This window comes from Corvus cornix, chromosome 4, assembly GCF_000738735.6.
Source record: "Corvus cornix cornix isolate S_Up_H32 chromosome 4, ASM73873v5, whole genome shotgun sequence".
NCBI classification, from domain to species: domain Eukaryota; kingdom Metazoa; phylum Chordata; class Aves; order Passeriformes; family Corvidae; genus Corvus; species Corvus cornix.
In genome coordinates, this window is record NC_046334.1 from 58,243,561 (window position 1) to 58,267,502 (window position 23,942).

At 39.8% G+C, this 23,942-nt stretch overlaps 1 protein-coding gene across 1 annotated transcript in view; it reads left to right on the top strand.

Moving 5' to 3' along the window:
• The first annotated feature begins 368 nt into the window (after positions 1 to 368).
• FBXL5 (F-box and leucine rich repeat protein 5) overlaps positions 369 to 23,942 on the top strand; it is a 33,895-nt gene continuing 10,321 nt past the window's right edge. The window contains 10 exon segments of the mRNA XM_039550858.1: positions 369 to 425; positions 427 to 507; positions 11,767 to 11,982; positions 13,785 to 13,880; positions 14,666 to 14,849; positions 17,097 to 17,279; positions 19,657 to 19,782; positions 20,259 to 20,407; positions 20,576 to 20,658; positions 22,364 to 23,086. Coding sequence (XP_039406792.1) covers positions 369 to 425; positions 427 to 507; positions 11,767 to 11,982; positions 13,785 to 13,880; positions 14,666 to 14,849; positions 17,097 to 17,279; positions 19,657 to 19,782; positions 20,259 to 20,407; positions 20,576 to 20,658; positions 22,364 to 23,086 — 1,898 coding nt within the window.

The following is a 23,942-nucleotide window of genomic DNA, read 5'->3' on the forward strand; positions in this document are numbered from 1 at the left end:
AGACTGGGAGTGGCACTCGGTGCCATGGTCTAACAGACAATGTGCTCAGTCACAGGTTAAACTCCATGACCTCAGAGGTCTTTTCCAACCTAACTGATTCTGTAAATTGCTTTCTACATCCACAAGCTACTACCTTAGCGTTGCCAAACCATCGGATTTCGAGTCGTGCAATACGGCAGCTCACTTGAACGGACCTAAGGCTGTAACTCGGAGGGGAAACTCGTCGCACACCCCGGAACTCCACAGCAGGAGCCGCCCCAGCCAAGGCGGGCGCGGGGCCGCCGCTGCCCGCGGGAAGGGGCGGGGCCAGCCGCGCATGCGCGGGGCTGCGGGCGCGGTCACGCGGGGCGGGCGCACGCGCGGTGCGGATGCTCGCGCCGCCGTTCGCGCCGCCGTTCGCGGCGCGGCTCCATGGGGAGAACATGGGCTCCCTTCCCCGAGGAGGTGGACGTGTTCTCCGCCCCGCACTGGCGCATGAAGCAGCTCGTGGGGCTCTACTGCGACAAGGTAGCGGGCCGGGGCGGCCCCCGTGCCGCTGCCCCGGGGCGGGCGGGAGGGTTTGGGGAGTGCGCAGCTGTCAGCGCCCCGGCCCCGCCGGTAACTTCTGCGCTGCGCTGCCGCGGGGCTCCGGGGCCCCTCCCGGGCTGCCGCTGCCGCTCCCGGGCTGCGCCGGGCCGGGGCTGCCCGCGCTGCCGTGCCGGGCCGGCCGGCGGGCGCCGTGTTGCGCTCCGCCCGGCGCTGAGGGGCGGCGGTGCCGCGCAGGGAGCGCGCAGGGAGCGCGCCGCCCGCCCCGCCGCCCCGGGCAGCCCGGCAGAGCCGCCCGCGGGCCTGGCGCTCCCGGGGCGGGCGGCGCGGCCCGGCCGGGTTTGTCGATCAGCCGGGCTGGGCACGGGCGCGGGGCGTGCTGCCCACTCACGGTCTGCCAGGGACCCTGCTTGCGGTTCTGTGCACAGCGTTCAGCTGGTGAGCGGCTTAAAGATACTCTAGGTATGTTCTTTTATTTTGCTCGTGGGCAAAAGTAGTTTTTATTCTTGCATCAGGGTAGTTAAGTAATCAAGGCTGGTGTGTCACCTGAAAGGCAAACTTCTCTGCAGCAGCTTTGAGTGTTGTGGGAGGGTTTTGGGCAAATACTTCACAGCCAGCACTCCTACTGAAAGAAGTTGTGCCTCCCATCTTCGGGCATAAATGCCTGTTTGGAGAACCAGATTGGCTACAGACATTTAAAAGAGGGGTGCAGTTACATGAGAGGCAGCTATAATAGCTTACTGCTGCTAGCAGCATGGAAAGTTCATGCTTCCTTCCCGATTTCCACAGGCTACCTTTCACTGTTCTGGGATTCACCAGGTCCTTTTGTGAGCCTGTTCCATTTGCTAATAGTTAAAGAAGACCTAGAGTTGTTTTTTGCGGGTTTTGCTAACTGAACAGGCTGAGCACAGGATCTAGGGGGAGGAGAAGGGGAGACCTTGTGTAGTTTCTTTCACTTTGCCTTTCATCTGAGCGTACATTTGCCATCAACTTAATCTGTGGCGGCAGAAAAATTTGTGATCTCATAACAGAGCGGATTTTATTTGAATGGAAACAAACACCTGGGTTCCTCACTGACCCCTGGTAGCCGTTTCAGCATGTTGTAGACAGCAGCTGAACAAGTTTCATTTAAACCTCCAGATCTTGTAGTCATTCGGGTTTTATTCCTAGAGAGGCATTTTTGTCACTTTTATTGAGCCTCCCACAAAGTTTTGACTAAATTTACCATGCCTGATAAAACTACCTAGGGAGCAATTACTGGTTTTCCTAAGTATTAGAAAATTTGATTAAAACTACCTACTTTGTAATGTTCATAACCTTTCATTTTCTAGCAGTTTTTATACAGGAATTTGCTTGCTCTCTTTTTCCTTTGAAGAAGTGCAAGAATGAAGGAATGGCACTTTTTTTTAAAGCATTCAATTTTGCATGCTTTAACCCTGTTTCAGAACTTGAGGTCTGTGACTTTTATAATGGTAGCTTTGCACCAGAAAAACTTCCAGATTGTTTTTGAATTTTCTTCTTGTATGATTGAGATGCTGTAATTAGGTAAGACTGTAGTTCTGCTTACATGGCAAATATAATCTCCAAAGCCATGCTCTTTATAAGTTTTGTTTGACCTTGAGGGTTGTTTTATTTTGTGAATTGCATGTTACCTGTGTTCATCGGGTTCCCTGTACACTGTAGTTGCTGCTAGCGTCTGAATTAAGTAAATTCCGCCACATCTTAGCGAGGGTGAAATGGGCTCATCTGTGCTTTGCTTCTCAGGAGAACGATTCTGATGTTTCCGATGGATAAAGTATGTAGACACTTAAATAATCCTTTAGGACAGAGACACACAGTTTAGTTTGTTCTTCCAGGACTTCGTGTGAGACGGAACAGTAAATTGGACATTAAAGCTGTTTGTTGCTTTAGGAAGGTTATCTTACTTTTTAGTTGTTGCTAGCAAAGGTCTCACTGTACCTTTGCTGTGTTCTTAAATGGCATTTTTACCTGTGTTGTATACAGTGCCCTGGACTTGGATAATAACAGTAAGTAGAATTATGTTTAGTAAGGAAATCCACACTGTTATCAAATCTGTCTCCTACTCTGATGATAAGAAAATTCGTTAAGTGCTCTGAGGATGTCCCCCCTGTAGGTAGTGGAGTGCTACAGCAGACAGTCTTTATAGCTAAAATGCTTGTCCTGATGCCTGACGTCATCTTTGCTACAAATAGAGCAGATTCTGTTTTCCCATCTCTAGTGAACCTCTTCGTTTTCAGAAAGATCCTGTGCTGATTTGCAATTGTAGCCGTGTCCTCCATCTTAGTTATGTGTTCTCTGGCTTAAGCAAACAGATTCATTTTACTTCATTATGTGGGTCACGCTTGCTGTACCTCAGCGTACTTGTTGCTTTTGTCAGGACTAAGCTGCCATTCTCTTACAGTTTAAGCCATCTGACTGCTGCTGTTACGGCTGCCTGCCTCTCTTGCTCCCATCAGTGCTTGAAGTGACTCACAAAGGCTCTAAACCGGCAGAAAACATTTTTTTTTGAAGCGGGGTAGGTTTTCTGTTGATGTAGTGCTGCCAGCAACCACTGGTCAGATCAGTACTAAAGCCAGTGGGAGGCAGAGAGTGGGACTGTGACAGCCAGCAACTAGATTGACTGAAGCTACGGTGAAACCTCAGCCTAATTATGTCTGTGTTTTCCTGAAATCTTGTGCAGAATGGGACAAGGCTGGTACCGAGTAGAGCAGATTTGTTGTTCTGCAGTCTTTTTTTAACAGCAGCATATTCTCTTTGTGCTTCTCTAATCCCATGCTTCTCTGAGGACTGATGCTTGAATTCCCTTTCATTTTTGTCATTAGACTCCTATCCTATATGTAGCAGTACGCACTGTCCAAGTCAGTATGCTGATGTCCAGTGAGGCAGTTCCTGTTGTCGCATTATGGTCTTGTGTTTTCTGCACTCGAGAATGTGCCACTTGTGTATTACCAGCTTTTCTAGCTGTGCCTGAAAGTGTTGTATGTGTCATGAACAAGGCAACACAGATTTCAGCTAATAATGAAAATCCCATTTTGGTTTGGCTGGACGCTGGTAGCTTGGGTTTGAGAGCACTGTTTGCAAGTGCTTGAGCTACCCTGCAATTTCCTGCAGACTCAGTCAGTTTGCTGTAAGCCAAAACAGTACCAAAAACTGTAGAGAAATCATGATCTGTAACATGTATCATTTTCCTTTTAAGTAGTTTGGTTATCAAAAGGAAGTCAGATTCTTTTTTCTAAACAAATCTGTGCTGGCCAATTGTTACTTCTTAGAGTTTCAGGATCGGGACTACTCAAGTAACAAGACTGTGGGCTATGTACAGACTGCGATTAAATTTTGGCTAGGCCTTCCCCAGAAACAAGACAGCTGATCTTTCAGGGTGGGATTTCAAACTTCCTGCTCTCTTGTGGAGTTACTGCAGCCAAGGCATGTTTTCAAATCTTTGTGTTACAGAATTGCCTAGCAAGTTTAGAGTACATTAGGAACCAGAAAAATGGCTGCACTCTTAAATGCTGTAATGCAGTTAGTTATCTGTGTTTGATGACTTGTTCTCATGTCTTTGTCTGCGTCTCAAAACTAGTGTGAGACTTCATACTGTGACTGAGTGGATGTAGTAACTGGCTGCTGCTGGAAGGGTTAATTGCTGATGATATCGTTTGTGCTTGTCTGGCACCTTGATGAGCAGCTAGTTCATCTAAAGGACTGAATCGAAAGGTGATTCAGTAGAACTGGCTCACTAAGAGGTCAAACAAGCTCCAGAACCAGATTGTCAGTATGGGAGAAGGGAACAGGATGAACCGTGGCAGGGGGGAACAGCTGCCTTAATAGCTCAGCTTTATTGTGAAACCTTTGCATGTTTGAGCAAAAACATCTAAGGTCCTTCTTTTGTTTGCCTGATTTCAGTCTCCTGTGATCTCATCTTTCTACAAAAGATTTCTGCAGTTATTTCTCGTGGTTCAGTAATTTGGCTGGTTCTTCTTGGAAATTTGGATCAATTTTTTCATATTCTACTTACTTGAACACATTGAACTTGCATAAATATTTAACTAGTATTTTTCTTTTCTAGTCCACACTTCTGACTCTTTGCTAAAAATTAATTGCCATAAATACTTTTCCTAATTAATTATTTCATGAAGACTTGAGCAAAGAAGACATTGTTTTGCTGTTGTCATCTGCCTTTCCTGTTAAATAGTTGGCTGAAAGTATCACTTTTCTTCTCTTACAATCTGTGTTCTCTGTCCTCCTAGTTTGAAATCTAAATGCTGTTCTGTTCAACTTACCTGCAGTCAAGTGTTCTTGTTTTTTGGGTGGGTTTTTTGGGGGCTTTTTGTAGGATTCTTTTCAAAACTTCCGTACACCTAGAAAGTATCTTTTGATAACTTGCATTTCTCTTTAATCTTTGTTGATTCTCTTCCTTGCATTCTTTGGCTTCTGCTGAAGAGAATTTTCTTGTGTTAAATTGGTGATTTTCTTATGTCATCTGTAGTATGATGAACTGTTTAGGAGTGAAAAACACTCCCGAGTGAAGTTTTGGCATTGTAAAGCATTGGACAGGGCATTATATGACCACGTTAAGATCACACTTTTTGTGGCAGCCAGGGGGACTGATATCTGAGAAACTGGACCAATTATTAACTTAGGACTTACTGTTTCAAAGTGAAATGTTTTTCCCTTGATGCCCTTGAGAACAGAAAATGCCTGTTCCAAGAAGATAAGTGTATCTGTGTTTCTAATAAAAAAAATGCTGTTAAAGCATTCATTCTTCTCTTGAAATCCCTTTTCAATATTTCAGTACAGTGCCAGTGTTGTTTCAAATAAGTGTGTGTTGATTTAGAAATTCATAGTATTTGGTTATTCCCAATTAATGTTCTGTAGCATTGAGCATCTGCCTTCACCTGTGTTTAGAATGAAAGAGCTACTTGAGGTGTCTAGTCCTAGTAAGTCTGCAAATGGTGGGCTATGCTGTCACTGCAGGCAAAAGATGGAAGGAAATTTCTTCCTTGTGTGGAAGGAAATTAAATCTCCTCATTAGCATCCTGAAATAGGCAAGCAATTTGTTGTCCATGTCTTATTTCATCAAGGGCCGTACAAGTTATCTTTCCATCTTACGTTATGGATGCTGAATATGTGCTTTAAATATCTACATTTTAAAATAAATGTATTTTAAGTGCCACAGGAGGTCTGAAATGGGGGACAACAGTGATAAAATGTGTTTGGAGTTTTATTGAGGCTCTTCAGACCTGCATAGCAATTTCACTCCCTTTTTCAGGACACTCTTAGCACTTGTTGCTATCTTCTCACCATTTCTTTAATTTTGTCTATTGAAACACCTATTTTTTCTTACTTACCAGATGCTTTTATATCTTTTTTGCCTTCATAAGAAAAACCTGAGGGTATTTTCTTGTGCCAGACATGGTAGCAGTTTTTTCTCCAAGTAATTGCTCATTAACTGTTTTTGCCCTTGCATTGTATGAAAAAAAAGTTTTCTGTTCACCCTTCACATAGTGCTCTGATCTTTCATCCTCTCTCCCAGTCTGCTCTGGAGAGCAGAAACAACCCACCTTTGTCCTTCTCTGCTTTAAGAAACAATTTATTCTCTCACATTCAGTGTTAAAAAAAAAAAAAAAAGAAAGAAATTGACCCCTTCTAAAAATCCAGGAACTGTAATCAGAGTGTATCAGTGTTAGTACAGGTTTTGAGGTTTTGTGCAGGTATCCTAGAATATGCTTTAACTGATTAAATAGTGCAAGCTGTAATTCTTGAGAGACTTGGCTTTTTGCTTTTGCAGTTAGTGCCCAAGATGAGTTAAACGGGGGTGGTGAGTTTTTCCAATGTCTACCTTTGTGTTAGGAAATTGTAGTGAGACTGATACAAAGGTGCAAAGACATTTTTGCTGTGGTTCTGTTTAATGAGTTACTGCAGTGGGAGATTTCTCTTTTGAGACTTCAGGTACGACCTCACAGAAGGCTGGAAGACCAGGTCTTAGTAGGAGCCTGTATCCTTGAGGATATAAAACAGGAAAGAGGTCTTCCATGGCATCTAGAATAGTGTGACACAGATAGATAAATAACAGCATAGTTGCTTTTATTCAAGGCCCTCATAGCTCATATATTTAGTAGATTTTTAATTGGTTTTAAATTTTTTATTATTTCTGTTTCTTCTCTACAGACCTGGTGACAGCCTTTGTTCTTCTATCCTTGGTAGACTTCTACCTGTGGAAGTCACATGGTGGAGGAGGCTTAGCTAATTTTATCAATGCTTCCTGAGCTGTGCTTTCTACTGTGAACCCCAAGGGGATCTGACACTTGTAGCAGTTGCATCACTGAAAATCTTGATCGAGTTAGTCCCATGTTGTTATTCATATCTCATTGTGAAATGCTCTTCATGATTCAAAACCTCATCTATAGGTGTTCATTAGACAAAATTGACTGTGGCTGTAGTACAAGACAGTAATATGGAAGACACCATTAAAAATGGAAATACAATAGGTTTTTTCATTGTTCCCTTATGCTTGGCATTTATCAGATTGAGGTTAGCCTTTGAAAATAGAATATGAGGTTTTACCTTCCCTGTTGCTAGTGTTCTTTGAAAACAAAATAATTTTGTGTGCCTGAATCTTTGAGTTAGTATAGTGTTTGTTGATTGGTTTTGGTTTGTGCTTTGTTTGTTTGTTTTGTTTGATTAGTTGGGTTTTTTGAAAAGCTATTTCAAGATTTTAGTGATGCTGCAAAACAACTGAGAAGATTACACAGGACAGGGTTGCGTAGGGAAGACAACAGAAAGAAGGGCATTTGAAAGCTTTGAATTTCTTGTTGAGTTCTGCCATATCCTGTCCTTCCTGCCTAACTAATTGCTATTATTTTGGGTTGACCCATTTCCAGGAAAAGTGCCCCGGGTAGAAAACTGATTCTCCCCTGATTTAGGCTTCATACACATGAACAGGGAGTGGGAAGCAGTTTAGTTAGTTCCCTTAATGTTCACCTCGTATACCTTTACGTATGAGAGCAAGCCAAGGAGAGGTGACACTGAGGACGGTCATTCTCTTGGCTAGGCTACCTTGGCACCCGAGTTCTTCCTTGGGGACAGTATAAACTGAGCTTCTTGTGGGTTCCTAAATAAGACATGGCTTGTAACTGGGCATTAGTAGTGCTCCAGCCAGGTGAAAAATGAGCCCAGTAAAAGGCACAGCTCCTCCCTGGATTAGTACACCAGATGGGTTCATCTTGCAGCTGCATAATTGCTACCACATATTCCAGGGAAGCAGCAGGAATGTACAGTTAGAGGCAGGGCTGGCTGCTCCTTCTGTGTGTTTCCTCCTCCATCCCCATGCCCTAATTTCCAAGCAGATTAAGTACAACATGAAACTGCATGCTCTTGGTGTTGACACAGGCGCACCTTGTTATGGTCTTTGTTCCTCCATTTTCTTGTGCCTGAAATTGAGATAATACCTCTGCAGAGTCCGGGTTTGTCCTTCGAATTTTAGTGCTGTTGCATATGCGGAGTGCTAATACATAAAAATGTAACTGGGAGAATACATAGCTGACTAGTAATGCCTGCTGCTTTTTCTTCTGGTGCTGTTCTATTCTAAAAATCATTTGGTTTATTTTATGGAATCATAGACTAGCATCATAGACTGTATTGAGTCAGAAGGGACCCATCAGGATCATCCAGTCTAACGCCTGTCCCCGTGCAAGAATTCCAACCCGGAGAGTCACACCATGTGCCTTACAGTATTGTCCAAAAGCTTCTTGAGCTCTGTCAGGTTTGGTTTTGTGACCACTTCCTTGTGGAGCCTGTTCCAGTTGCCAACCACCTTGTGGGTGAAAAACTCTTTTCTGATATTTATCCTGGTATCTTTTTTCTTTTAATCAGAACGGTCTACCAGCTCCATAATGAAAAGTATTTTACTGTTTTTTAAATTAGTTTTAAATCTGCTGAGTTAACTGGTGTTAGAAATCGACATTGATTATCAGGAATATTATGTCTTTTATTTCACATCCTGTTGCTATCGGCTGATTGTATAAGTCTTAATGTGGTTATACATGGAAAGCAGAATATAGAGGAATGGTCTGTCAAAAATGTTACTTGTGATGACACATGAAAAAGAACAACAACTAATCAAGAAGACCAGGAAGAAAAAAATGTCTTCAGTTCTTTTTAGATTTCAGACCGAATTTTTAACGCTAGTGGTTGTTCAGAATTCAGGTGCTGATAGGGAAAACCTTCATTTGAAATTAAGCGGTTTGTGAATTTGTAGCCACATTAAACTTTTAAACCTTGAGAAATTACTCCATTTTAAATTTGTGAAATCTGTTGGGAGAGTAGAAAAATCAAATTTTCCTCTCCTATTCTCCTTCCTCATATTTTGTAGTTTTCCAGCTTGTAGTTGGGAATACTTGTAACTGGGAAAGTTAGCAAGCAGCATAAACTTTGCTTACTGCTGTGGTAGTCTGATAAGGGCAGTGTACTTTTTCTTTATTCCTCTTTGCTGCTTTCTCCTTGTTGGTTCATAGTATGCTTGGATATTTTTAAGGAAGAAGCAAACATTTTTCACTCATTAAATGTATTTTTGGCATAGTTAGTAGGAAAAAACTGTTTCAGTTTACTCACCGTAAACTAACGTTACTGGAAAATTAATTTTCTTCTTCTAAGAAGATATTTTTCCACATTGACACGTGTAAAACACTTCCAGAAACCAAATTAAATACTGTGTTTTGATTGGTGATTTAATTAGCAGTCTTGAGCTTCCTTATTTATTCACAACCGTGTGGATAGAAATGTCTCTGTCTTCATCAGACAGAAAGTTTTCATTTCTTTAATGAAAGCGCTAAAGGCACAAGGGAGATGGAAGAGTTGAATGTGGAGTTTTTTCAGTTGAGTGTCATGAACGTGAAACACTGTCTAAATAGCAGTTGCTGTTAATACTGTTCTTAAAGCACAAAAATTAAACAGTATCTTTCAGTAAGGAAAGATGGGTGTTTGCTACAAGTCTGTACATTCATCTTGACTATGTTAATGGCTCTGTTACAGTCCAGTGAGTTAGAGACTCAACTAAAACTGGCATGTGATTGTCTGACCTACAAAGATTTTTCATGCCTGGCTATGCTTTAATTGCATCATTTATTTTCTTTTAATAAAGGTTTAATAAATAAAGTTAGTACTCCATTTAAAAGCTCCTGGCTACTTCTAGACTGTGCCTGCATCAGCCATAGGTCTCTGAAATGTTTCAAACAGACTTTACAATACAAAGGACTGACTGTTGTTTGGACAGTTGCTCAGGCTGTTTGGATTATGAATAATTCTTAAATTTCAGGAGCCACCAAAACTGTTGCTCTTGTGGTACTGCTCCTCAATTAGAGTTTGCATTCCAAACACAGAACCAATTGTACTGTAATGTACAGCTGTTTAAATGTAATGTCTTCAGAAGCGCAGAAAGCTCCCAAGTATCTTGAGCACTGGTGGCTGTGGTATAGCGTGGTGTATTTTAAGCCTGTTCAGGGGTCTCACATGCACTGTGCTTTATATTTTTGATGAGTCAACAAAACTCTCTAATACAGTCCATTTCCTCCCCCTTGCCATTCTTTGAGTTTGGGGGTCTGTGGTTTTCTTCTTGCACTACTAAACTCCTGCACTAGTTTTCCTTGTTAGAGCTGGTGAAAAGTGGACCTCAGAATGGAGTAACTGCTGTCTGTTAATAGTTGTTAATGTCTTGGTCCCCCATCATGAGACTTCATCAGTCCTGGTAATGAAATTACAGATCTGACCAAGTGGCTTTGTTGCTAGGCTACCTGTCCTCTCAAAAACCAGTTGTTCTCAGCTTTGGCTGACCTTTTTGATACAGTGATTTCTGATTCAAGTATAGTTACTTAACTTCAGTATCCTCTCCACAGTTCCTAGTCTGTTGGATATCTGCTGGAAGCCTCAGTAGCAGAGGTGAATATACAAGTGTTTCATGTTACAGTGGCTTCTATAACAATCCATTCCTAACGGATGTTCTTAAATTGCATACAGAAAGAGTGTAGGGTAGAAATGGCCTTTGGAGCCAAGATCTTTTCCCGTTAGGGATAGATAACAATGTATGCCTCAAATCCTAACAGTGCGTTACAGACTTCAGTTTTTTTCTGACTTCTGTCAGTAGTTGGTCTAAAGTGTATTGGAAAAAAAACCCAAAAAACCCTCTTAAACTTCACCCTGTTTTCTCTCTCTTCTGAGGCTAAGCAAATTTGTCTTTCATAATGAGAGTCATGTTGCTCATATGTACAGCATGTAATGTACAGTATGTACAGCTGACTTGGAGTTGCATAAGGACTTGGCAGGTGTCCAGCGTGTTTCAGTTGCATTTTGCTGGTGGCTGCCAGGAAGTGGCAATGCAATGTCACAATGAATAAGTACATTTGGGGGTTTTTAATGAAAAAATGTTTTGCATATCTCAATTTGTAGTTGTTTTTGATGTAAGTATTATGTATGAATATGTATGTCTCAGATTCCTATTTCTTGTAAAACCTATAGATTCCAGAGTCTTCGTAGCTAAGCCATTTCTGAATATTCCGGTAGCTTGTTTTCTGAGTTGAAGTCTACTTTTAGAATGCTTGGTCTTGTATACTGCTGTGGATTGTGGTTCTTGAAGCTGCACATGGAGTAAAGCGTAAGAATGGAAAAGACCCTGTTTTTCTACATTCACCAAAGGAAAATACAGTTTTAACATGTATTGTTGCCAGCGGTGACTGTACACATGTAAAAATTGCCCTGTTGTATTACCTAGAACTTTGTGCTGTCTTGACTTGTTAGGTTTTGCTCCATTGTAAACCTTCTCTAACTGCTGATACAGTTTGTATTCACTGGTAGGACTCAGTATTCCTTGTGCATAATACATCCCGAAAGATGGGCTCAGAGGCCTATGTTAATGGCTTTTTGGTATGGACAAGAATGTGGATCTGGGAAAAGGGCTGAGCCTTTCAGTAATCTGCCGGGCTGGGGAGATTGCATTGACTTCTGCCAGGAAATCTATCTACATTTGTTTACCTCAGTGTTTCACAAGATTTGGTGTATGTTGCTTAAATACAACTTGATTTTACTGGCTTCATTTTATGTAAAAAGCTGAAGATGTTTAGCTTTTATAAGTAAGGGGAGCGATGAATCCCTGGAGCTAATACCTGTTCTAAGGATTTCACTTGAGTTTGACATGATTTTCATTGGTTTTTTATGAATTTATCTTTCTCCTAGCTTTCCAAGACCAACTTCTCCAACAACAATGATTTTCGGGCTCTGCTGCAATCCCTTTATGCCACATTCAAGGAATTTAAAATGCATGAGCAGATTGAAAATGAGTGTATCATTGGTTTGCTTCAGCAGCGTAGCCGGACAGTGTACAATGTGCACTCGGACAACAAACTCTCAGAGATGCTTAGCCTTTTTGAGAAAGGGTTAAAGAATGTAAAGGTAAGTAGACTATAAGAGAGATTTGTGACCTGAGGGAAACATGCTGTGATTACGTATTAGTTTGCCTTGACTCATCTTAATATTCTCTGTGAATAAACTAAGGAGGAAGAAGAAACATGTATGTTTTTTGGATACTTTCTAGTCTGAAACACAAATTCTTTTGCCATTCACCACAGTTACTAAATTTCTAGTAAAAATTCTTTTCAGAGATGTGTTTTCTGACAGATGCTCATCACTGTGTAATTGGAAGTGTTTTGGAGAGACAGCATGGAAGTTTCAAAAATATAGAGGCTGTTTTGCTAACTGGTCAGACGTTTCTGGCTATAGAAATAATGCGATTTTACTTTGTTAGGAAACCTTGAGGGTTTTTTTTTTTTTGTGGTGCACAGTTTTGTATTATTGTCAGAAATGGAGTTGATTCCCAGACTTGCAAAACCAGCATTGTTTTATTCTGTGAGTCATGTACTCCTTCCAGTAATCTGTAGGTCAGCAGTCCTGTTAATGATCCAGTCGTCAAGGAACTCTAAATATTTTTTCTCCAGCTGGCTTTTTTGACAGTGACTTAGATATAAGTTCTTCTCCAGTAGAAGTCTTCTTGAATTCTTCCATGTCTTTCTCTTGGGGTACCCAGCTCAACTCCCTCTTCCTGCCCCTAAGAACTAGAGTCTCCAGTAGTCATTTGACATCCCATGTTGCATTTCTAGTATGTGTGGTCCAGATTTTCAGTAAGGAAAATACCAAATGTGCAGTTGATTGACTCCATTTTACCATCTACACTTGGTTTTGACCTGGGAACGTTACAAATAATTTTTTCCCTACGCATAATAAACCTTAAATTTTATCTTGTGCCCATTAATGAAACAAGAAATGAAGGAAAGTGGAAGAGGGCAATTTAACACTTGGCTTTGTGTTATACCTTCTCTGATAGGATGCTAGTGTTATTCTGTTACTTCATTTTTTAAGTGTGCAAAACCAGATTTCTTTAGTTCTCTTTAGATATGTTAACTTTAGTTAATGTTTACCTATTTTTAGGGAGTGATTAGTTTAATTTAAACTGATGGCTTAAGCTTGTCTCGGTAGTAGTCAGAGTTTCTTGATGTTGTAGAAGTTTGAAAAGAAAAACAACATTTACAGTAAGAGTTAGGAGGAACTTCAATATGTTGCAATTACTGGGCAGATTTCAGAACCAGCTTCTTATTGCTAACTCAGAGAATAAGCTAACAGATTGTTACATGAGGTTGGTTTAACTTGAATGTTTAAATGTCAGTTACATCTTTATTATTTAAGAGTTCTTTCAATTTCCAAAGTAAAAATCTCTACAGCATGTCTGACTATAAATTTTGTTTCTAATTTGGAATTTAGAATTTTAGAATAACTAAGGTAAAATGCATTCAGTTAAAAGATGAAGTAGAACTGTTGTATCCTAGAATACTTCATATACAAACCATACAAATACTTAAATTAGTCTGTTACTACTTTGTACTTTGTGTGAGATTGTAGATTGGCAGATTTCAGTCTTTGCTCCAAAGTAAAAATAGGATTAGATAAATGAATTCATATATGCTAAGAAAATAAGTTGGAATCAGGCAGGAAGGGAATACTTTTCTCTGCCTGTTAACAGGCCAGTACAGAATGTCAGCGTCATTAAGTAAACACGTTCTTACCATGAAATAGAGCAAACCTACTGCATGCATGGGAAGGGCATAATGGGCTTTCCTTTGAACCACTGCTTTATTGGACAGTTCAATCCTTGAAGGACTGGATGAGATCGGGTAACCATTTAGTCTTTGCTTTCTTCTCAGAATGAATATGAACAGCTAAACTATGCGAAACAGCTGAAGGAGAGATTGGAAGCCTTTACCAGGGATTTCCTTCCTCATATGAAAGAGGAAGAGGAGGTAGGTAAAAATTTTCTTCAGATGTGATGGTGATCTTCCTTGGGATTTGGAACGACTAAATAGGGACAAATGGCTTAGAGGTTCATTGGTTTTTAAATTATATTGCTATGCTAATTTGCATTCAGGACTATTGTGTCCTTGTTCAGTTGTCTGACTGGAAAGTGATGTGTTCTGAAACTGAATATGTTGGAAGTTTATGATGAAATTCTGATTCTTGAAAAAATTGATAACAAAAGTCCACTGTGGCTGGGATTTGTTTGCATCAAGTGGTTAAAATGGATATGTAGCAAAACTTAAATGAGAAAAGAGAGGTCCTGTAAACCAGTGCTTCATGACTCCAACTGACACTCCCAAACATCTTCTGACCTATATTTGAAACACAGACTAGTACTGCCAGTCTGATGATTTATGGGTATCCGAAAACTGGGAAGCATCTTCTGAAGTCTGTCGAAGGGAAATCTTTTCTCATGTTTTTGTTCCTTGCTACTTTGCCTTCCGTGTGAGTACCTTGATAAGTTATATAGATTAAGCAACTTGAATCCCTTCCCTTTTCTGGTGGGGAAAGCAGTTAAAACAGCTTGCCTGATGCCGGCAGTGATCTGTTAGAAAGTAGAGGGTAAGAATTCAAAACTTCCATGGTCCTGTCCTTAGGTTCACTTACTGTATGACACGTTTTACTTCGATAGAATTTGAAATGGGAAATTCTGTGTTGGCAGGTCTATGTAGCATTATTGACTATTTCTGTCAGCACCAGTTCTTTTTTTTTCCCCTTTTTCCTTTGTTAGGTTTTTCAGCCAATGTTGATGGAATACTTTACTTACGAAGAGCTGAAAGATATTAAGAAGAAAGTAATTGCACAGCACTGCTCACAGAAAGAGGCTGCAGAATTCAGAGGTCTCAGTAAGTGGAATCAAGCAGAAGAGCTTCAGAAGGTCTTTAAGTACTCTGTGGATGAGAAGGCAGATCAAGGTGAAGCATCTAATTAAAGTAACTTTCAAACGGCAGTTTTTATCTAAAAAGCCACACCAGTGGCATACCTAAAGTTATGTACAGGCAGAGCAGTTCTTTTAAAATGGGCATATCTGCAAACCAGTTTTGAAACTGGTTTCAGAAACTTTACTGTTTGATATGGGCATCTTGGCAGGTTGTAATGTAGATAGTACTTCACTGTTTACCTATTCTCAACCTTCTTCTGCTTCCTTCCCTCCCATGCTAATATTTGATACAGTAAACAGATGGAAATTGTAATTAACTTCTAATTTCACACTTCCATTGAAATGATATTTTCTATTTGCAGACTCTGCATTTCATTCTTGGTTTTCAGGACAGCCTCGTAATCTTTTCCTGTTGATGTTTTAATAGCACAGAATAGTTAGCCAAGTGACAATATTTCAAATTAAAAGCATTCACCTTCCCAGCTCCATTCTCCAACTTTCCTGGGCCTCTCAGGAATGAGAAAGGAACTGTGAGTGTGGAGTAATGGAAGGGAATGAATCTGTGCAGCATGTGAATAGGTGAGATGAAATGTGTGTTCTGAAAGTGGATATTTATTTTGCATTTATCTCTAACTACCTTTTTTGGTGAAACTTAGAATAAATGGATAACTAATAAAGTACACTTCAGGCATGTTTTATGACTGCTGAGTCAGCCTAAGCTGTCAGTATTTACGGTTTTCACTATTAAAAAAAAAAAAAATTGATGCGCCAAGGAAGAGGAGTTATTGTACCAAAAGTGTAATGCTGGGGTGTGAGTCTGATACGTAGAGCGAGCTCTCATGACCTGAGTTTGTGATGTTGATAAGATGTGCTGCTCCTTTTAGAAAAACTTGACAAATTGCTCTGTAATCAGATTTTTTGGATGAAACTTGACTTCTCTGAACTACTCAGCTGGTCATTTTCTGCCCTCCAGGTGAAGCCTTCAGAAAAGATCATGGTCCATTCTGTGAAATAGTACTGAGTCTTAACAGATGTATGTGACAGACGTAGCTTTGTGGCATTACTTACTTGCTCTTAAATCCAGCTGGAATAGCAGTTTTGGAGCAGTAGTAATTCTGCAATCATTGTGTTTTAGACTTCGGGAGAGGAGAATATGTTGTGTCTTGCATTCATTTTTTAGAAAGGAAAGAAAATAACATAGCTTGCAGTCCTGTGCAGGCTTAACTGCATTTTCATGCAAAATTCTGTGTAACTTATGCAGCAACATGCTAGTTGTACAAATAAATCCATTGATTCATCAAGTAAAACTGTAATTATATTTTTTGAAGTAGCAATAGCGTATCACATGGTTAAGTTTACATTATGCTCACTTTTGGAGCTTCTTACACAAAAAAAAATCTGATGCTTCTCTCTCTGTGAAAGTTTTAGGTACTTTAGAAATAAAACCCCACTATTAGTAAAACCTGCTATTTCGAAGGACTCCTGAAAACTACTTCAGAAGTATTTTTTTTCAAGGAAATTGTTCTGAAACAAAACATTAAAAATCTCTTAAAACAGCAAAAGGCCTCACTAACCAAAGCTCTGAATTTCTTATTTTATATAGTTGGCAGCTCTCTTTGCAGTATGGCATTTAGGGAGAGCTATTGGAATAGTTCCTACTGCTGTCTGTTGAAGTATTAATTACAGTGGTCAAATTTTAGTCTCTAATCTAGTACTTAGTATTACTTTACAACCTGAATGGCTCATCACCATTCAGAAGTTAAAATTATCAATGCTAGTAGCTAAAGCTAGAAATAAAATTCAAGACAGCTGCAAGGAGTTGAGCATGAACTTTTCCATGTCCCAGTCAAGAGGCTGAGCGCTTCCAGCGAGAGTGGTCCCAGCTGGTAGGTTCCACGTGCTAGTACTATTTCCTGGGAATATGGCAAACCAGGTACAGATACCATCTGCAACAGAAGGCATTTTTCTTAAAGCATTTCATTTATAGCAGGTAATGCTTTCATCTTTCTGTAGTTGAGTAGCATTAATTTCCTTTTTTTTTTGAATGAATGAGCCAGATGAGAAAGTGGGAAACAGAAAACCGAGCTGGTTTGTTGTTGTTGTTATTCAAGGTGTTGTTACAGTGAAAGCCTTTTAAAGCCAAACTATTACCTATCTTTAACAGCCGTTAAAATTTTTTCAGACACGTTCTTTTCATTGTTCTCATCAAAATGGGAGTTCCACTACTGTTATTAAAGCTGTGAGGCTGTGCTTCACTTAACACACACTTTCTGTATTTCAGAAACCGAAATAACAGGGCACACCACAAATATTACTAATCTCCCTCCTGAAGTAATGGTGACCATTTTCAGTTACCTTAACCCCCAAGAGTTATGTCAGTGTAGTCAAGTAAGCACTGAATGGTCACAGTTGGCTAAAACTGGATCTCTGTGGAAACATCTTTACCCTGTTCGCTGGGCCAGAGGTAAGTTCCATTTAGCTCCTTTGAAAGCACATCAATTATCAGAATTTTTGAGCCTCTAAAAAAGAGTGTTTTAGTATAGGTTGTCATATACAGTGAGCCTGACAGCTGAGCATGTGAGGTGTACCCTTCTGACAAGGGTAGTGTCCTGAAACTTGATTAAATGTTAAAAATCTCTAAAACATACTTCCATCTTGTAGAAGTTAGAAACTAGAAGTTGTCTTGGTTGAAACTCATGAGTAGATTTTGTATCCAAACAGTTACCTAGTTTTACTGAGGTAAAACCCCCCATTTTTTGCTTGTATGAATGCTAATACTATGTTCACTTATACAATATCTGAATTATTTAAGAATCTAAGGAGTTTTGAATTATAAATGCTGCTGTTACACCTATAGTAAAATAATTTTCTTGGGTTACTAGGTAGAAATAAAATGCATAACTGCAGGAAGGAAGTTTAAAATTAGTGGAGTTCTAATGTTCTCTCACAATCTAGTCTTTTTATATTCAAGCTTCAAAGAAAATGGAATGAATCTTTAGTTTTAGTATTGATTCTTTAGGTATATTACTTCAATAACTTCTTCTGCAGTAAGTGTTTTTTTATAACTTTTTTCCCCTCAAACTCTCCTGTTAATTAGAATTTCCTATTGAGAAGTGTGACTTTTGCAAAAGTACCTGTTCAAAAGACAAAATACTCTCTATTCCAATGAGGCCAGTTGCAAGTCATCAGAGTGTATTTGTTTGTAGCTTTATGTCCATATTTATGTGAGTATTAAAGAATCACTGGAGTATGGCACTGCAGGCTTCACAATGCTGCCACGTCAGTGTAGTTCAGTAAAAGGAGAAACTGTGCTGTTTAATAAGTTTTTGTATGCCTTTAAGATTTTAAGAGAGAAAGCTGTGTTTATATAACTTAGCTTTAGAGATACATAAAAACTAAAAACATCTTTCTGGCCAAACCTTAATGGCTTCTAAAATTTGTACAAGGTAGAGAGGAATCAAATAACTTTCTGGTCTGAATTACTTCTTTTTGTTTGGGTAAATCTTCCTGAAAACAGTAGTTTGGTTCCAGAGCTTCCAAAGACTGAGTAGAGAGGCTTCAAAATTCAAATTCTTAAATTTTCATTTGAAACATCATTGTCTTGATAATTCAGTGCTGCACACACACCAAAAAAAGATAATTGGCAACTGCTTAAAATAAGTGCTTCAAACCTGGTTTGGCACAACAGGAATCTGGTCTCATGACATACTGTTTGTACTACTAAAGTTGTTTGTGCAGAAGTGCTCTAAACTGGATGGAAGCTTCTCAGGTGGGATTAACTGCCACAGGGAGGGGAAAAGAACTGTAGTTTTATGTAGGCTTAGTTAAATTTTTAACTTTTTTTCCCCTCCTAGTACCCAGAAGGCTTCTGAGGCTTCTTATGTAATATGAAGATATTAAAGACAATGAGAAATGTTACCAAACACTTTTATGCCACAGTTGACAATGTTAGGATTTCATTGTCATTGTGTTATTCATATAAGAAACCTTGTTCTTTTAGATACTACTCAACAGAAGTTGCTCTTGCTTTAGGAGGAGTAGGGTTCCCCCCTGTGAGGTAGTAGAATAAGGTGGTTTGTTTTTCAGCATGTCTACATCGAGGGAGGCAGCAGAGCTGCTTATCCTGAGCCCAGCACTGCAATATACCCAAACTAGAAGTAAATTAGTGACTGTGCAGTAACCTTCAGGGGGAGGGTGTGCTCCACCAGCTAAAACAGCAGAGCTGTTGCTGATCTTCTCGTTCATCCAGATGTTTTGAAAAATGGTTGTGTATTGATTTGAGTCATATGTATGTTGTCAAGTACTGTGTAGTACTTAAGTAGGGTACCTACGGAATTCGGTTTTTGCGATCTCGGAGTTGTCATGTGCAGGGACTAAAACCAGGCTGGTTAACTGTTTATTTGTGATATTCCAGAGGAAAAGAGAGATGTCTGCAACCAAGTATTAACACTAAAAGCTGGTGATTAATTTATTTACCAGAAAGAACTTGAGCACCTAGACAGTCCAAGTATTCCATGATTTTAACTTATTTTTGTGATTATATTGGTCTCTACTAAGTTAATAAGGACAGCAGGTGTATCTCAGAGAGGCATAATAGGCTATGAGTTCTGGGATGGTACTGAAACCGTTGCAAGAATCTTTTGAAGCTTAAGGATAAAGCTCAGACAAAGAATTGTGTTAAGGTTTAGTCCAGCCTTAGTTGAGATGAATTCAGAATTCATTTATGTCTCTTAAATTAGGTCACAGTATACTGAAAAGTTATCAGTGCTGGTTTCTGCTGCGCTGAAAAATTTTTATTAACTTTTTTTCCTTCTTTTTTTTGGGGGGGTGGTGGTGAGTAGGTGATTGGTATAGTGGTCCTGCAGCAGATACTGAGACTGAACCTGATGAGGAATGGGTGAAAAATAGAAAAGATGAAAGTCGTGCTTTCCAGGAATGGGATGAAGATGCTGACATAGATGAATCTGGTAGGTAAAATTGATTTTGGTGTATTGGTTATTTTTTTCCTGAAGATGCCATAGCTATAAGGAACAAGTTGAGTGGAAAAAAAGGGGGATGGGGGTTGGCAGGAGAGAAGCAGGCATCTGATTTTAATGACTGGAATTAATTTGTCTAGGAAAGAGCAAACATGAGGGCAGGTAGAGGAGTTACAGGGATGTGTCTGGAGGTAAAGGCTAGGCTTCATCTCTTCAGAAAGTTTGAATCATCTTGCATCCACTCCTAGGCTTGACATAAAATTTGTCTTAAGCTGTTAAATCACAGATACATACATTTATATATACGTATATATATATGAAATGCCCTGTGAGGTAGTATTTTGATACCTAAAACAAGTTGGTGGAAACAGCTGCCCGGGGTAGCCCTGTGCACTACATAATATGTAGTAAATATTTTTCCAAGTCCTTTAATGTTATTAAGTGTTTCTCTCTGGCTTTATTTGCAGAAGAAGCAGCTGAAGATTCACTTGCCATTAATATAGCACAAATGGAAAAACGTTTACTTCATGGCCTAATTCATCATGTCCTCCCGGTTGTAGGCTCCTCAGTGAAGACACTGGTATTGGCCTACAGTTCTGCAGTGTCCAGCAAAATGGTGTGTAATTTGAAACTTGCATTTAATAATTGTGGCTATGCAATCTTTAATTAATAACTGACGTGCTTGGGTAGTGTAAGTGGGTTGCAATTTGCAGGTTGTCTCTAGACACTGTGTGCAACCTTACTGACTTGTAACTTTACTGATTCTTTTCCTTTCTTTTTTCAGGTTAGACAGATCTTGGAGCTTTGCCCCAACTTGGAATATTTGGATCTCACTCAAACTGATGTTTCAGACTCTGTATTTGAAAGGTTAGATAATTGTTGTTTCCTTTAAATCCAGCTTTTTAAGTGGGGGGGGGGGAAACATTCAAACATTTCTTAGTCCATTGCCAAATAACGAAAGAAAGAGAACTCAGGTTGAGAACTCCCATGGGACTTACGACTAAGAACTAAACCAGAGTAACAAGTCATTGAAATACCAAGTGAAACAGGTAACTTTGTAGTGGCCTTTTAAAATTCTCTGTCTTCACTATTGGATGCTTTTTACCTATCAGTGTGTAGCTATCCATAACAATAGTTGTGTTTTGCTGTGGTATTAACAACTTGTCCATAGATTTTTATGGAGTTGTTCAGTTAAGGAAGTTCCTTGGTCTGCTACAGCTGGTAGGGTGTGGAATACTGCTATTTCAGACACTCAAATCAAGCAGTAGGCAAAGCTCTAAGGCTTAGGTATATTGACTATGGATTCCTGAGTTTTACTGAGGCCTGCAGGAATGTCCTTGATGTCAGTGGGATGGTGTGTGGATGCAGAGCCTGCACCAATGGGTCCTACTGTGGTATTGAAACTCAGCAGGTATTTCAGTGTTCTACATTTACATCATGTGGTGCTCTCAGGGAGTGTGAACACCGCAGAAAATCTTGCCAGCATGGATGCTGGTAGCAACACTCTTCAGCTTGTACAAGAAGTTTATTTGAAATAAAAGCTTTATAGAATTTCCAGGGCTCAGAAATGAATCTTTGTGAGATTTTGTCAGTATCTAGTAAAATTTACCTTATTTACCACTCCTCATATATCTGTATTTACAACACTCCAATTTGTAACTCAGAAAATGAGTTTGTCTTGCTCTAAATATAGATAATTACTTACAGAAAGTAAATGATGGTAACATTAACTATGGATAGGTAAAGATCAGTTAAATCCCTTATATACTTTTATAGGTAATAATGTAAAAATATTACTGTAGATAAAATTTCTATTTCACTTGAAAAAGATAAGACTGAGGGAGTAACCTCTTGTTAAAATGAAAAAGTTTGTTTTCTAATTAATGATGGAATAATTAATATTGTATGCAGGAGCTGTTTCAGGACTCCATCTAGAATTCCTGAGAGAAATAGGAAAGGACAGGAGGACATATGATCTAAGTACACTGGCATTTCAGTATGTGTAAACTGCTAAGCTTGAGAAACTCAAAATACTAGAAATTACAACTCTTGCAATACTTCGAACTGAATATTGAATCTCAGATACATTTTTTGGGGGGGTGGGTGTGGGTGAAATTTGCTGGTTCAGTATTTTCAGCCTTTTGAGAAGTTAACTGTTTAGTAACTCAGATGTCTCTTGGTAGCTTCTGTTGAGTGTAATGCGGTTGCTTTTTGAAAATGTTACGTATTTGGTGCTTGCAATCTGATCTATTATTAAAACATTTGTTCAGTTTATAGCAAAGTCGGATTTCTTTTAAGTCTCAGTATATGGAGAAATACAAATTGTTACTGATTCATGAATGATTTCACATTTCTCTAGACATGATTTTTCTAGGCATATATAGAGCACTTGGAGTATCAAATCTAATCTGTCTGGGGTAGCTTCTTTGAATATTATGTGAATTAATACTTGTGAATTTACTTGTGAAATGTTCTTTCATATATTTAGCCTTAACAGCTATTTCTGAGCAAAAACACAAAAAACCTGAACCACCAACAAACCAAACCACTTCTTTTTTTCCCCTGATTTCAGTTGGTGTTCGGTTGGGTATTGTCAAAATCTACGCCACCTTGATCTGTCTGGATGTGAAAAAATTACAGATGTGGCTATAGAGAGGATTTCCAGAGCACTGGGTATCATATCAACCCATCATAACAGAGGTGTTCTGAAAAGCTGCAGAAACAGGAACGCTAAGACTTTGTGGAAAAACAGAGAGATTACTCTGCAGTCCAACCAGAAATATAATTGTTTGCATGAAGTCAGCAATGAAAACCTCATTCAAGGAGGAGATGGTGAGCAGCACTGGACTAAACCTGATGGCTCAGAAAACTTCAATTCTGCTTATGTGTGGATGCTAGATGCAGATGATTTAGCTGACATTGAAGATGCTGCAGAGTGGAGACACAGAAATGTTGAAGGATTTTGTCTTATGGAACCAACATCCCATATTAATTGTTCTGCATCGTGCTACAGTAGAGACATTTATGGATTAAGGACTAGAGGGTGGCAGCAGCACTGTGCTTCTACTGACTTGATTTACTGCGGTCACTCGTTTTGTTGTGCTGGGACAGGACTAAGAACTATTCGAGCACTTCCAGAGTCCTCTGCACTGTGTAAAAAACCAATAAGGACTAAGCAGTCAGAGAAAAAAGACTCTGTGTACTCTGGGAGTGAAAAAACAGATGAAGAGACTGCACGAGTTCTTCAGTTTCTCAGTCTGTCAGGCTGTTACCAGATAACAGACCGTGCTCTCAGGTGAGGAGACATTTTCAAGCTATTTTGCTGCAGGATGTTTTTTCTGGTTTTATTTGTTGGGCCATTCTGGAATGACTCTGCCTCATTTCAGTAGAAACATTTTTATTGAAGAAACTTTGGTAAGTTTTAAGTGCTTCTTAGTTACAGTACTAGACTTGAAAACTTCTTCTAGCTTTTCTTTCAGAGATAACAGTAAAATCTTTTATATCTATCTTCTGAAGTATTATTGTGAATTTGTTGTTCCAGACAGTATTAATGCTTTTAGATTTGAGCTTTAGTGATTTCTTGTTAAGAAATTGTGTTGATTCACCAGTTTTTTCATAATGCCTGCCAATATGCTTGAAACTTTGTAAAACTGGAGTAGCATCTTGATTAACCTGTCTGGATAATGACATAATTTATGGACAGGCTGCCTCAATGGGCTGAGGCCAATTGTCTGTTCAATGAGATGAAGTGCCAGGTCCTGCCCTTGGGTGACAACAACCCCAGTGCTACAGGCTGGGGACAGAGTGGTTGGAAAGCTGCCTGGTGAAAAAGGACTTGGGGGTGTTGTTTGACAGTGACTGAACATGAGCCAGTGTGTGCCCAGGTGGCACCTGGCCTGTATCAGCAGTAGTGTGCCCAGCAGCACCAGGGCAGTTCTTGGGCCACGCCTCAAATCCTGTGTTCAGTTTTGGGCCCCTCACTGCAAGAAAGACATTGAGGCAGTGGACTATACCCAGAGAAGGGCAGTAGAGCTGGGGAAGGGTCTGGAACACAGGTCTGGTAAGGAGTGGCTGAGGGAGCTGGGCAGGCTCAGCCTGGAGAAAAGGAGGCTCAGGGGAGATCTTCCCACTCTTCACCCCCCCTTTCAGGT